Source organism: Aptenodytes patagonicus, chromosome 5 (assembly GCF_965638725.1).
Source record: "Aptenodytes patagonicus chromosome 5, bAptPat1.pri.cur, whole genome shotgun sequence".
NCBI classification, from domain to species: Eukaryota; Metazoa; Chordata; class Aves; order Sphenisciformes; family Spheniscidae; genus Aptenodytes; species Aptenodytes patagonicus.
The window spans coordinates 24,275,436-24,290,584 of NC_134953.1; the positions used below are offsets into that span (position 1 = coordinate 24,275,436).

Consider the following 15,149-nt stretch of genomic DNA (forward strand, 5'->3'; position numbering starts at 1 on the left):
TTCTGAGGTTCAGTATTCCATGCCAAGCAAAACTTGCCAAATGTGCTAAGCCTGCAGCTTCCTTTTTTTTTTTTTTTTAAACCAGGTAAGATTGAATTTAGGGTAAACCCTAGAATATATACGTTGCAGTATGCAGAAGACAACTGCCAACTGTACAAACACCATGCAGATGGGATGCAGAGTGTGTGTGGTTCTGGTATGTCGTAGCAAAGATTAAGTATCATTCTCAGAACCAGAGGCAGTTTTTTCTACTCAGGGTAAACTGTCCTTGAGCCAGTCTGTGAAGCCAACAAGCTGGAATTTGTTCTGTGACTTTGTATGTCTTGGTTTGCTACTCCAGATGAAGTTTGAGATTTAGTAGGATTTCCTTTCAGTCAATATTTAAGTAAATCATTCATTACTTATCAAAACAGATGGCATTGCTGTTTGAGGTATGCTGTTTCCAGGCAGACTAGAAAATCTGTTTTGCATCCCTTTAAAAGAACTCAAAGTACCCCCCTATGGGATTTGATTTTAGCAAATGTACCCAAGAGGATGCTATACACACATTGTCCCTTTTCTTTGGGTTCTGATGACTGTGAAGTTTCTCAGGACCTACGTTACTTTTTTGTTAAGAGAGAATGTGCTCTCTCGTGCATGTGCTGAATGAAATCCCCATAGACTGTGTGGAAAATCACATTTTAGTTCTGTGAACTGTTCCTTAAGAAAACAATATAATATCCTTTCTGTTTCGTTTTTTCTAATAGAATGCTGCAGTATGAATTAGAAGAGCCATGTAATTAAAGTTTTTCTGCTTGAAGTAATCCGGTTGAGATTCATTTTGGTGTCATTTTCATGGCTGGGTTTATTTTTCAGAGAAATAGTCTCCTTATCATCATTGTTAGTTTAGTTTAAATATCATTGTCTGGGATTAGTATCTGATATTGAGCTGGTTAATGTAGCATTAGTTAAATGTGAAGATTTAAAGCAGATTGTTCGGTTATGAAATACTACGCAGCACAGAAGTATGCAGTTCAGATGTTATCTTTCTGTAATCCATTATTAGCTTTATTTTCTCTCCCTTTTAATTTTTACAGGAAGACATCTACATGTATGGAGGCAAAATTGAAACAAATAATGGCAATGTTACTGATGAGCTGTGGATTTTCAACATACACAGTCAAACATGGAGTACCAGAACTCCTGCAGTACTTGTACATGGCCAACAATATGCTGTGGAAGGTCATTCAGCACACATAGTAGAGCTGGACAGCAGAGATGTGGTTATGATTATCATTTTTGGATATTCTGCCATATATGGTTACACAAGCATTGTGCAAGAATACTACATCAGTAAGTCACTTTCAAATAATTTTTATCATGTACTGATAAAAAACATCCTGATTTTTTTTTTAAAGTCAAGAGCACTCCTGTTTTCAGAAAGAAAAATATTTATTTTGCAAAATAAATAAAACCTCATCTTTTTTCCTTCAAATTATGTAGATCAGATTTCTTGTTAAGCAGTAGCATGTTATATATGTTTGGAGTATAATGTCTTTGACTATGTGTTATTATGTACGTGGCCATAGTAGTCTAAGGGGGTAAAGGTTGAAACCAGAAATTCCATGCAGTGGTTATTGTTGTGTTGAAACTTGCTTTTTTACCACAGACTTACTGTTTTTACCAGAGTAGATAAAGTAAAATAAGTAGAGCAAAAAAAGAAAGGGCAAAAGAGAATACAATGAAAAGTGCCTACTACAATAACTTAGTTATTTTGAAGGTTCTTTAATGTTGCTGTAATATTTTCATTCTGATGTTCTAAATGTAATAACTTAGTTCATCATTGTATATAGGGTTCTCTCTAAAGTGTATACAAGTTGCTACTAGAGGAAATAAGAGAAAATTAACATTAATTTTTGTAAATAACCTGCCATTTCTGTCTGGGATTTCCCTTGCGAACTGGCAAGCTTTTCTTAGGGGTGATTTTAAATGCTAGAATTAAATAAACCAAGATAGTTTTTTCTTATACGTAGTACATCTAAGATATTATTTCAATAGAATAAACATGAAAATCTACACCTTCTGATACATTTTTAGGAATATTTATATGCCCACTAATTCAAATTATAATCTTCTCTTACTTTTTTGCATCCCTTGTTTTCTATAGACTTGATCCACGTCTCTCAGTTATTTAAGCAATCACAGAATGCATAATACAAAATTTCAAAGTAATATTTTTATGTTAAGGCATAATAAATTGTTCCATTTTACTTTTTTTGCATGTATGCATATGTATATAAACACTGTTTAAGCAGATTTATTGGGTTGGGAAATCCCTTCAAAACAGAGAGTTCTTATGCTTCCTGATCGTAATGTTGAAATTTTATAACAATGTTGAACAAGGATAAAAGAGAATGGGAATAAGAGGAAGAGCACCATGATGTGCTTTATCCACACTGAAAAATTTGGTTGAACGGTATAAACTACTAAAAACTCTGCTCTTAGAAGGATGTTTCACAACAACATTGTAAGATTTGTTAAGTATTAAAGGCTAGTCTTTTTAAAAAACTTAATTTCTGAAAGTTTTTTTTTTAACCTTCAAGAGAGAAATTTTTTTTCTTGAAGATAAAAATAAGTTGTTCTAGTTTTCTGCATGCTTGTTCACTCTAATGTGGAATTTTGGATGGAACTTGGAATTATTTGCTTCTTCACATGCTGTTTATTTAGTCTGGAGTAGAAGTACTGGTATTATTCTTACCTATTATTGTGGTTAGTTTAATTATGAAGAGGAAAATGAAAAGGATGAGGAGTACACGATTAATTTTATAGTGTAAAATTTTCTGTCTGGCGGATTTTATTGCTGGCCTTATGGCTGAAATGTACAACTTGTTCCTATTTTAATTTTTTTTTTTAATGTTAAAGCTATGTTTGTGGAGGATTAATAAAACAGACTATAACTAAACATATAGAAAACAAAGAAAGAAAAAAAACCCAAACCTTTTGTACCATGGCAATAAGCTTTGAGTAGGAGAAAGCACTTATTTCTCTGGCAGTTATTATGGGTCTGAATTATTCTCAAGTTTTTTTGTCTCCTTTCTGAAATAATTTTATCACATACTAGTGAGAAATTTAGTTTGTTAGAGAAAGCATGCTTCACTTGCATCAAATATAAAGTAAACATGTAACAATATAGGGTATTACTGTGAAAACCCATTGATTTCAGTGAGTCTACTCACGTGATGAAAAATCATTGGTGCATGCAGTGCTTTGCAGAGCATGGTCTATATGCTGTAACTGAACCCTTTCTGGTGTGAGTAATTCTCATGTTTCATTTTACCTCATTGCATCTCTCTCCTTCCCCTCCCTCCTAAGTTAAATGAATTTTGTGGCAAACTTTCCGGAATTCTGTGTCAGCTGTAATATTTATCTACAGTTTTGCAGCTGTAGGATCATTTTTAACCATAAAATTCCAGACGGCGGTTTGAACTAAGAATGACTAGTTTTTTGGGGACTCAGAATCCAAACTTAAAAGACACAGGAAGTGGTAGAAGTATTTCTGTGAACCCACCTGAACAGGAAAGAAAATTTGTTAGAAAAAAGGGCTTCTGTGACATTATGGAAAGAAAAATTAGAGTCCCATTTTCTCTCTCTCTGCTTGCTTTTAAAATATACATTGCCTTAACATTTAAAATTGTACTGCTTTATTCTTTCTAAATGTTATCAGCCATGGCTTGTAGTTCTAATGAAGGCTATTTTTCAAGCATTTACCAGATGCCTACTGAAAGAAAGAGGCATAGAAAGAGGCAGCTTACCCTTTGGTTCATGTGAATTGAAACCTCTAGTGATCCAGTCCTGTTAATTAACTTTAATTAACTTGATAGGTGGAATTCTGGTGCTAAAGCTTTCTTTAGTTACTGTGACCCTGATTTTCATGGGGTCCGGGTCAAGAAACATCTAAAGAAGTTTAAATTATTTGTGGATTCCCTAGCTTTTCACATAGGTATGTAGTTCTTATTAACAAAACACATGAATCAAATGTGTGCATGGTCTAAAAGTTTCTCTGACATTGATTAGTGAAGAAAGTAATTTCTATCAAAGTCAAAAACGTTCTGGAAAAATCAGACATGGTTTGCAGGCAGATTTTCACCATGCAAAAGGACAAGAATTCATTTCTACTCCAAAGGTATGGTGGTTGTTGCAGGAACAAAAGTGCTTCCTGTTGTTCTTTCTTGCTATACCTAGACTTATGACTTTTGAGGAACCAATAAATCCTGGTATGGGGTTATATGAATGATTTTACTAACTTGAACCATAAAGCTTTTCTGGGTTACTCCCCAGGGAAATTTATTTCCCTTTAGGTTAGCAATACCTCATAAACCTTCTAAGAATCTCAATGTGAGTCTCAAGGTGAATATAATAATGGTGTTTTGTTTTAGCTGAGGCTTATAAAAGCCCCTTAAAGAAACTTCTGAATAAGTCTTCTGTGATTTTATTTTATTTTTTTTTTAGAAGACAGAGATTTGTTTGGATTAGCAGCATATCACGTTTTTTAGGCTGATTTTTTTATGACTTTAGAAGTAGGTTATAGGTTGCTTTTGATTAAAAATGTTTCTTTGAAATAGTGTTAAAAGAAATTGCCCTATGATATTACATGTGTTTCCTCTTTTTTGTAAGTTAGCATGAGCTTCATGGTTGCTCAAAAAATTTTGAAGTTTGTCACTGCAATGAAATGAAGATGGCACACTGAGGTGCTTCTTGGACATTCTGTTCTTTTTACCTAATCTGTTCAAAGGTTGTATTGTGGTAAGGACAGATCAGGCCAATATATCTAGCTTTCCTTGGATTTTTTTCATGGATTTATTACTGCATATTAAACAAAAGTGTTTTTCAAATGTCTTTTTAGAAGCAACTTTGTATCAAAATGCTATTTTAATTATTCTATTTTGAATGATAAAATGATTATTGCTCAAATTTGCAGTTTTTCTTGATTTGGCCATCCTAACCAGTTTCATACAAAGAAATGAAGTGAAAAAAAGGAAGAATAAGGTTTTGTCTCTTATTTCACTTGCTTTGCATTCTCTGATGATGGAATGGTGTTACATCTTTGGATGTGATTAACCTCCTGTGAGCAAAAGGCTGGAATTTATCACATTGGCCATCAAAATATTTTTAAATGTAAACACCATATTTTATAATTTCTTTCAAAAATATATGAGGATTAATCTTAAACAGTTCAGGTTTTGTTCACAGTGTCATTGGAAAATTGGTTATAATTTTAGTGACTAGGCATCTTCTAATTCATAGCCTACCTTTATCAATGGCCAGTTTATATTCACTTGTTTTCTGGGTGATACATTGTTTAATGTAAGCAGCTCATCTCCCTTCCTTGAAGTCTTTTTGAATTATATTTATAGAAACCAATCCTCCATTTTGCAAGACTGATTAAGGCAACCTCATCTATTCTGCTCTCATTCTAATAGTTCATCTCTGTACCTTTTCCACAAGGAGTTCATCTCTTTTGAACATGGATGATTAGAAAAGCCTGTGGGATATTCTAGGTGAGATTTCACCAGTGCCTGGCTAAATAAACTTAATCCTACTTTATTGGGAACAGCTCACTTGGTATGTAGTAAAATGACATTTGTACTGCATCCATGAGAAAGTCATTAATGGCTCATAGACTTTCTCTGATGAAGCAGTGCTCCTACTCATTCTTCTCAGTCATTATCAACTGATGAGCTTCCATTTTATAGAAGGTCATGTTGCTAATCCCAGTGCACAATATCTTTAAGTTATGTTGAATTTTGATCCAGTTTTTCCAGTAGCCAAGATCATCCATTTCATTCTGCATGTTTTTCTGCTGCTTCTGTGAATTGATAGTGTTTAAATTTATGCAATTATTACACCTTCAATTTGTGACAGTGTCATAAAATGCACCCATTCTGATCCTTAGGAAGTCTCCCTAGTAATCCCAGCACCTCTCAACATTGTTCAAAGCTACTTCTTGTTCAGTGCCCAAATCCCATTCTGTTATAATGGCTTATTTACTAATTTCCCCATTGTGACACTATAGTAAGGACCTTACTGAAGCCCAGATACTGAGAACACCTACGCTTCCTTCTGTAGATAACTGTTTTTCAGGTAAATGTGATGTAAACAGTTTGGTACATTTATATTGTCCATTGAAACAGTTTCCCATTATTTCAACATTTTTTAATTTATCCTTTTTTAAAAAAACCTTTGTTCTAAACCTTTGTGTATTACTGAGGCAAGGTTAAGGTCTGTAATTGTCCAGATCTTGTCTCTCCTCCCTCTGGACTTTAATGTCAGCACTATGGTTGCCATTCTTTGGTAATATCTAACCAGCTTTGTTTAAAATGCTTGCTACTGGGCCTGCAATTTCACTTGCTGTGTCTGTCAGAATTTTGGAATGGAGTCATACCCCCAGCTTCAGTACATTAAATTAATGAGTTTAGCTTTTATCTCAGCTGTAATTAGTTTTTCTGTTTACATGTTTTTGTAGATGCCTTTTTTCTTTTTTTTCTTTCACTTGATCAGTCTCCTGGAAATCATCATGGTAAAGCTGGACATGAAGTCCATGATTCCGTTTGACAAAGGTGACCAGAATATTGCAGCATGTAACTGTGTCCAGCTGTTTAGTATCTGACAGATTTAATTATCTGAAGTTATCATAGTGACTTGCCTAAGCATTTCAAGAGAAATTTTATGTGGTAGAATTCTCTGGAAGATTGCCCAGATGCTGATGAAAAATGTCAAATTACAAATGAAAAGTAAAAGCCCCTATTACTGGAATTATTTTCTTTTTTGTGATTTTTTTTTTTTGAAAATTCATTTGACATTATTTTTATACTGTCTATTAGACTTACAGATTGAAATCTGTGAAATAAAAACAATCCTATTTCCTTATTTTTAGTTTGTTTATTCATAGAGCTCTTTCTGTATTTGGCTTTTAAGCTGTTGAGGATGCAGAGTTTCGCATGACTGATTTGGTCAATCGAGTACTTCATCTGATCTAATGATAGAAAGAGTGGGATCTCTTTGAGTATGAGAAGTGCTATGTAAATACCTTCAATAAAAATTGGATTTCTGTTTAAAAAAATTTAGGTGAAGATCCATATCAATGAATTGTTTAAGAAAAAACCAAACAAAGCAGATCATATGCATAGTAATGTCTTTAAATTCAGACAGAGGTGTATTTTTTTTGTCTGAATGATGCAATATTTAAGATGCTGAAGAAGTGTGAAAGAGATCAAAACTGCATATATACATTTCAGTATTCAAAATTCAGACAGCTCAACTAAATTTTAGAATGGGAAATAGAAGGAGAAACTGTAATACTGCTTTTGACTTTTATTTCAGAAAGATGTTGCTGGACCTCTGTTCTCAAGTTTAGGTAGTTATCCATAGCATATGGTTTTTATTATGCAAGAAGGAACAGCTATTCATATTTCTGCGCAAGTCATGTAAAGCTATGCAATATGCAATTTTACTGTGACAGTGTTCTAAATGCTACATGAACCAGTCAGATATAAATGCAAAATATTCTATTATGCATATGATCAACACCATTGTGTAAATTTATGTAGAGAAATAGTCATTTTTCCCTGAAAAGCATATATGCCAATCTTTAGACTGATCACTATTTAATTGAAAAAATGAGGACAGTGTTGGTGATAAAGATGTATCTGTAGGTTGACTCCTCACCAACCCTCTTACATAAATTGTGTCAAGTACATCTATTTGTTAGCAAGGTAATATGTATGTAAAATACAGTATTATTGGTACAGATTTGATGTTTGTGTTCAGAGTTGCAGTTCTTAATAGCTTGATAATATCCAACTAGAGACTGGAATAAAATACTAGTTACATTACACTACATATAAATAATGTAAATATACTGTGTCAGATATAAACAGTGTATTACACAAATATCAGCATTCATACACACAAAAAATCAGCACAAGTCTTCCAGTTTAATCTGTTCTTTATAACTTGCTATAAGCACTCGTTACTGAAAAAAATGTAACTTGCTTATAGAGGCAGTGCCTGGAAACCATTTAATGCAAGTAGAATAGGAACAGTAATAACTGAAATTATGAGTCTTTTCACTGAACAGAAGAATCCGAAGGAAAAAGAGGTAATCTTAAACTACCTACATAATGTCAGATAAAAATGGAAATGGAATTTAAACTAACTTTCAGATGAAGCAAGGTGTACGGTGTTGTGTGCTAGCCTTGGATAAATAACTTTTATAATGGCAGCCAATTTAGGTTAAGAATTAGGAGACTGCTCCATTTTGGAAGTCCTTGTCCACACTTTCTGTTCTTCTTACATAATCTTCAAGAGGCTGTAAGTGAATTATTTCTTCCATATCACATCCATAGAACTGGCTGCCTAATCATCATAGGCTCTTTTGAATAGGCTATAGGAAATACTTCCTGGCTTGCTCTTTTTGTGGCTTATGTCATCAGCTGGGAAGATGGAGGGGAAAAAAATGGAAATTTCAGGGCCACAGGCAACAAGAAGTCACTTAACCTCTCTGCCTTTTTTATTGCTATGGTAAAATAGTTTCCAATTGTGTTTTATTCTTCAGTCATAACGGCTCTTGTGAATGGTTTTATTTGGTGTCTCTCTGCAGTTATTAATGATGTGATGTAAAATGTGGATTTAAGTGCCAGTTTAATGAGCTGCTATCAAATTATCCTTTTGTGAATTTTCAGCAACCGAGTAGGTATATTTGCAGTTAAATAACTAAGAAACAGTAGTTGGAAACTGATTTAACTCAATAATCTTACAGTTTACTAGCAAAGTGTCTATCTGTATCCATATGTACTTTGAGCTACCTTACATTACATGCTTCTCACAACTCACAGCAGTTCAGTTTCTGGCAGGCTTCTCCAGACAGTTTCCCCTTGATTTAGTACAGGTGTTCCTAACGCAGCTGAAGTAGCTGGAGCACTGAATTCTCATCAGCCATCTCTGGCTGGACAAAGTTAAGGTTGAGAGAGAATTAATTGTAACTCTTAATTTCATATTTTCCAAAAGGTTTGGGCTTTTTTTTTTTTTTGTTATGTGTGTGTGCTGAACTCACACATGGGAGAGTATGAGATACTGCCTGGCACCTGTAACAATGATGTATTTGTGATTTAATTAAGAATAACAGATAATAGTCTAATAACATTATCCAACTGCAGGTATTTTGATACATTGCTATAAAATTACTTCTTAAAACAAGTCCCTAGTTATTGCTGTGTTTAGAATTATAGTGAAAATGATTTTATATACTTAAAACTCCTAGTATTGAGTGTTAAGGCTCACTAAACTTAAACACTAAGTTTAGGCTTAGTGTTAAGCCTAAAACCTGTGTCTTTTGTACATCTGTTGCAGGGTCTAACTCTTGGCTCGTACCAGAAACAAAAGGAGCAATTGTGCAAGGTGGATATGGCCATACTAGTGTCTATGATGAACTGACAAAATCTGTTTATGTCCATGGTGGATACAAAGCATTACCTGGCAATAAATATGGTTTGGTGGATGATCTTTACAGATATGAAGTTAATACTCGGACATGGTAAGTGGGGTTTATAACGTAAGAAACTAAGTTGTTTGTTACTGAAGAAGAAAACATAAGTGTAGAGTAAAGTCACGTAGGCACCTCCATATCCTTTGCACGTTGCAGAACAGTACATTCCCTGCAACAAAATGGAAGAATTGTGGTGAGGGATTAGACTTTAGCCAAGGGATTAATGGAGCTACACATCAAAGGAATGGCAGGGAGGAAGCTTTGCACATGTTCTACAAATTAAGAAAAGGTTCTCCTGTCCAGACATAACCACCATGCAGAAATAGTACATGTGTACTGTTTCCACATGGTATGAATATACTGGTGATGCACATTCAAGTGCCTGTTGTATAAATAAGCAGAGAAATCTTAGAACTGTGGAAGGTTATTTTTCACAAAATTATCAGAAATCAGAGAAAATTCCTGATATTGTATAGGGATCATTAGTTATTAATATTCTTGGTGTTTCTATTTTTGTCAGTTCCATGTCCCTCAAGTTTATTGTAACTTATGAATGCTACTTATATGTTATGTATAGAAAGTGACCTTAAATGTTTTTTCTTACCTTAGAGATGATTTGAGTCAAGAACTATTTCTCAGAACATTTTATTCTTGCAATTTAATATTTTTGTTGAGCACTAATGGCTTAACTTTAAGCACACAAGACTTGCTCTCAGATGTTGGAAACGTGGGTTTGATTTCACTGGGGCTCTTGATTTTGAATGCCACTAACTCATGGCACTTGGCAACATTATTACAAGAATTTTTTGTCCCTTTTAATGTATTTTTAAATGGCTGGAATTTTAATGCTCTCTTATTATACTCTATTCTTGGAACAAAGTGATACTGTATCCTTTGAAGGTCTGTTCAACAGTATAATAATAATTATTGGAATATTTTTATTCATTATTCATATAAAAACTAATAATGAATGCTTCTATCTATACTAATGTGGCATTCTCTGCAGCATGTAGAGAACTTAACTTTTATTCGTTTCATGAGTATTACACTGGAAGTCAATTGTACTATGGGACTGAAAACTGGCTGAGAGAATGGAGTAATGACACTTATGTAGTAATAAAATCTTTGTTTACTGTATCTGTGACTTCTTATACTCAGTATTCAAAGAACTCGGTGAGGCAACTGAGCCAGAACATGCCACTGGCTAGGTGGGGTATGAGGAAGAGGTGGAGTCATGACAGCTTTCTCATGCCCATGTACGTGGCTTTTTTCACACTCGCATCTGCTTGTCCTCACTGTCTCTGTTTTTCTCTTGCATTCACTCTGTTTCTCTGTCTGATCTGTCTGAGGTTCATATGTTTCACTAAGTCATAGAATCATAGAATGGTTTGGGTTGGAAGGGACCTTAAAGATCATCTAGTTCCAAGCCCCTTGCCATGGGCAGGGACACCTTCCACTAGACCAGGTTGCTCAAGGCCCCGTCCAACCTGGCCTTGAACACTTCCAGGGATGGGGCATCTACAACCTCTCTGGGCAACCTGTTCCAGTGCCTCACCACCCTCATAGTGAACAATTTCTTCCTTATAGATAATCTAAATCTACCCTCTTTCAGTTTAAAACCATTACCCCTTGTCCTATCACGACATGCCCTTGTAAAAAGTCCCTCTCCAGCTTTCTTGTAAGCCCCCTTCTTGATATTCAAAGTCTTAGTATACAAAGCTGATTACTTGTTTTATTCAGTGGCATGTGGGTTTTCATTTCATCATATAAATCAGGCATAAGCTTTATGGTTCTTGGAATGGGAGGGGGCGATATTTTAATTCCAAGTGTGAACATTATTTCTAATATATGATGGAGAATTCCAGTGTTTGTAATACCTGCATTGCTTTGCATTACTTGCATACTGCTGCAGTTGGCAACTGGGGGGCAACGTGGTGCTGGGCTTAGATAATGGGCTGAAACAGTGGAAGCACCTGCTGGCTCCTGGGTATTTCTATTATTACCATTATAATATCATGCTGCTGTATGCAACACTTGGTTTTGGTATAGTTAACATGGACTAATGTTTGCAGATACACGTATATGTGCATAAATAATGAATTCAGTGTAAAGCGTGCTGAGACTCTCACATAATTTGCATGGGGTTGATACATGTTGGAGAGTTATGAAGATTGCTCTCATCAGTAATGCTAATGAATAGTGAAAATCATGCCCAAATTAACAAACTTGGTCTGTATTACTCTTCTACTTCTGCTGAATCTTGCAGAAAAGTTACTGTTGTCAGGATGGATGAAACTCAGTACACAATATACAAAAATTAGGGACACACCCCCCACCCCCCCGGGCCCCCTACAATGTGGGGACCAGGGCTGGGGCAACGCAGTTGGGTGACAAGTAGATAAGTGAGTAGCCCAAAGAAAAACTGTGGGGATTGCTATTATATCCACTGTGGAGAGGAGAGAGTCCTTAGTTTTCCCCAGAACACTGTACGGCTCTTTAGGCCTTTAGTGATGAAGACAACTACTTGTAGACAGCTGCAAGGCAGGATAATCAAGACAGAGCCTAGTGTATAGCAATTAATGTAAATTAGGAGGTAGGAGCTGTAGAAAACTGGTGAAGCAAAAGACAAAAAGAAATCTATAGTCCAAATGGATAAGGACAACATGTTCTTAGTATATTACCATTCTTTCAACTCATTGCAGCACTATTCCTCTATTGCTAGTTGAAAATAACTGTTAAAAATAATGTCTTATTCTATTTCTTTGTCATTCCTAATTTTATATGTTGCTAACTGATGAGTTGAGACCAAATATCACGTTTTTCTGGGTAGGTACCATAAGTGTTCTGTATCAAGCTAATTCCTGGTTAGAAAAACACACTTATGTGGTGCTCTATTTTCAAAGTATATTAATCAGAAATACACAACAAAAATGCAAGTCACTTAACAGAACAAAAAAAAAAAGGGTTAAAACCAGAAGCACATTGGTGGATATGCTGGTGGCTTGAAAGAATTATTGCATTTTTAAGCAATTAAAAAAAAAATCTCATTTACTTTCATTTAGTCTTTGGTATTTCCTTTGATGTTACTTTCTAGGGGTAGGGGGGACTCTATTTAAATGACAATGTAGAACTTAAGTTTAATGCCTTTCTCTCAGATGGTTAAACATACGATCTCTTTTTACTTAAAAAATATCTCAAGTTTATTGATTGATTTACATCGTTATGTCAAAACAATGAGACATACTTTAAACCCTCTCCCCAAACCCTATGATGATGTAAAAATACTGAACAAATGTTATAAGTGTGATTCAAGAGAGACAGTATTATTCAATCAGAGGAAAGGATTGTCAAGTCAGTATGTTCATTACAGGAAACGAATGACAGAACAGTTTAATTGTAGGTGTGAGCAGCGTGCAGTAACACAAGTGAAAGTGAGAGTCTAAACTTGAAAACTGTTAGATTACTGACACAAAAGGTTATTAGGGGAATGTAAATAATATTCTGTACTGGCGATATAATCAGCTCTTCACAAACATTTCTACAGCTGGTCTACTTAACTAATTCAAGCTGGCAAAACCTACAAATGGTTACTCTCTCCCTTGCTAAGATTTATTTGCTGTGATTGAATCAAGTTTGTATTCTGTTCTCTCTACTAGCCCCACACCTGCCACTTTAAAACTGTGGTATTGATAGCTCTTGGCTACTGTTGGGCCCATGTTATTGCTCTGGCACAAAGCAAAACTGCACAGACACAGGCTAAAATGAATGAAGACTCAATGTGCGTGGACTACTTTTTTTTTTTTTTGGTACTGAAATTCTGTGTTTGAGTTTGCCAGCCTGAATATATTTATGAAGCAGTGCAAGTGTGTTTCATCGTACCTAGAATGACTTCTACCATTTCTTTTCCAGGTCTGAGTGTTCAATTAATTAAAAAAAAAAAAAAAAAGTTTCTCCTTTTCCAATACTTAGGATGGTCTAATGATTCTTTTAGCCTTCTAAAGAGTTCTTTATTGCATTTCTTGAGCAAAAAACCAACTTGGCTAAGGATATATAAGAATCAGAATTAATAATATGAATAGGTTTTCACTCAGTTTTGAGTAAAATTAACCATATCATTAATCACTTCTGAAAAATGTAAACATGATATAATTTTTTCTGATAAGTTATTTGACAAACTTTTTTTTTAATTAGAAAAAAATTAATGGCATTTGTCCTGGTTTCATCGGGGACAGAGTTAATTTCCTTCCTAGTAGCTGGTACAGTGCTGTGTTTTGGATTTAGGATGAGAATAATGTTGATAACACACCGATGTTTTAGTTGTTGCTAAGTAGCGCTTACACTAGCCAAGGACTTCTCAGTTTCCCATGCTCTACCGACTGAGAAGGCTGGAGGGGCACAAGAAGCTGGGAGGGGGCACAGCCGGGACAGCTGACCCAAACTGGCCCAAGGGACATTCCATAGCATGTGACGTCATGCTCAGTACATCAACTGTGGGGAGTTGGCTGGGGGGCGTGACCGCTGCTCAGGAGCTGGCTGGGCATCGGTCGGTGGGTGGTGAGCAATTGCATTGTGCGTCACTTATTTTGTATATTCTTTTATCATTATTATTATTATTTTCCCGTCCTTTTCTGTCTTTATCTCAAGCCATGAATTTTACTTTTTTTCCCAATTCTCTCCCCCATCGCACTGGGGGGCGGAGTGAGCAAACGGCTGTGTGGTGTTTAGCTGCCTGCCAGATTAAACCACAGCAGTCCTTTTGGCGCCCAACATGGGGCACGAAGGGTTGAGATGACGACAGATCTGGCCAGAGCGTGTTAAGGCAAATTTGTTATAAGCATTCATCATATTGGTTTAATAGTCGCTGGTCACAATGTTGATTAATTTACTCTCAGTTGTTGTGCCTGCTCTCAGAGTTGTGTTATGTAACACCTTACTTGCTGTACATGTTCCCTGTTGTGCTGTCCGTCACCTCTGGGAGCTGGATCAAGGATATCATTTTGCTGCACTGTGTAATACTGCTTTATGATATGATAAAATTATTGGTCGTGAAACTAATCGGGTATTTGTACTTGGCATTGCCGTCATCTCTGTACCTCGGGAGCCACCTTTTGGAAGCTATTAATAATTACACTCTTTACGTTTTCTCCTCAGGGAACCAATCTATGGGGGAGACAGAGGGGGACGCTTTCCCCCACTCCTTCACCTTCCCTTTCTCCTTCAGGCTAGTTACAGCAGCCTTTAAGCATTCTGAATATCCTTGGGATGTTCAAATCAGCATGTCCCTATTGCTATGTCTCCTCAATGTGGTTCAAGTCTTGTTTATGGTTAAACAATTATTTAAGAATGCCAACCAGAGATCAACCCCGGCGACAGGCACCGCGGCTAGTCAAACCCTGACGACAGGCACCGCAGCTGAACCAGAGAACCAACCCGTGCTGGTATCAGTCACCCTTATACACAAGAAGAAATACACAAGAACATCAGCTCATTTAGTAAGGGATGAAGATGAACCAGGCCATCATGAGAACAGGAGAAGGAAGAGGAGGCAGAAGCCATAAATGAGATGGTAACCACCCGATCCCTATCCCTGAGTAAGCTGCGAGATATGCGAAAAGATTTCAGCTGT

At 35.8% G+C, this 15,149-nt stretch overlaps 1 protein-coding gene across 2 annotated transcripts in view; it reads left to right on the forward strand.

The window, feature by feature from the left end:
* Nucleotides 1-15,149, forward strand: part of ATRNL1 (attractin like 1) — a 555,427-nt gene that overhangs the window by 89,385 nt on the left and 450,893 nt on the right. For both annotated transcript variants that reach the window (XM_076339089.1, XM_076339090.1), the window contains exons 8-9: nucleotides 1,077-1,332; nucleotides 9,388-9,571. In XM_076339089.1, the coding sequence (XP_076195204.1) occupies nucleotides 1,077-1,332; nucleotides 9,388-9,571 (440 nt within the window). The remainder of the gene's footprint in view (nucleotides 1-1,076; nucleotides 1,333-9,387; nucleotides 9,572-15,149) is intronic.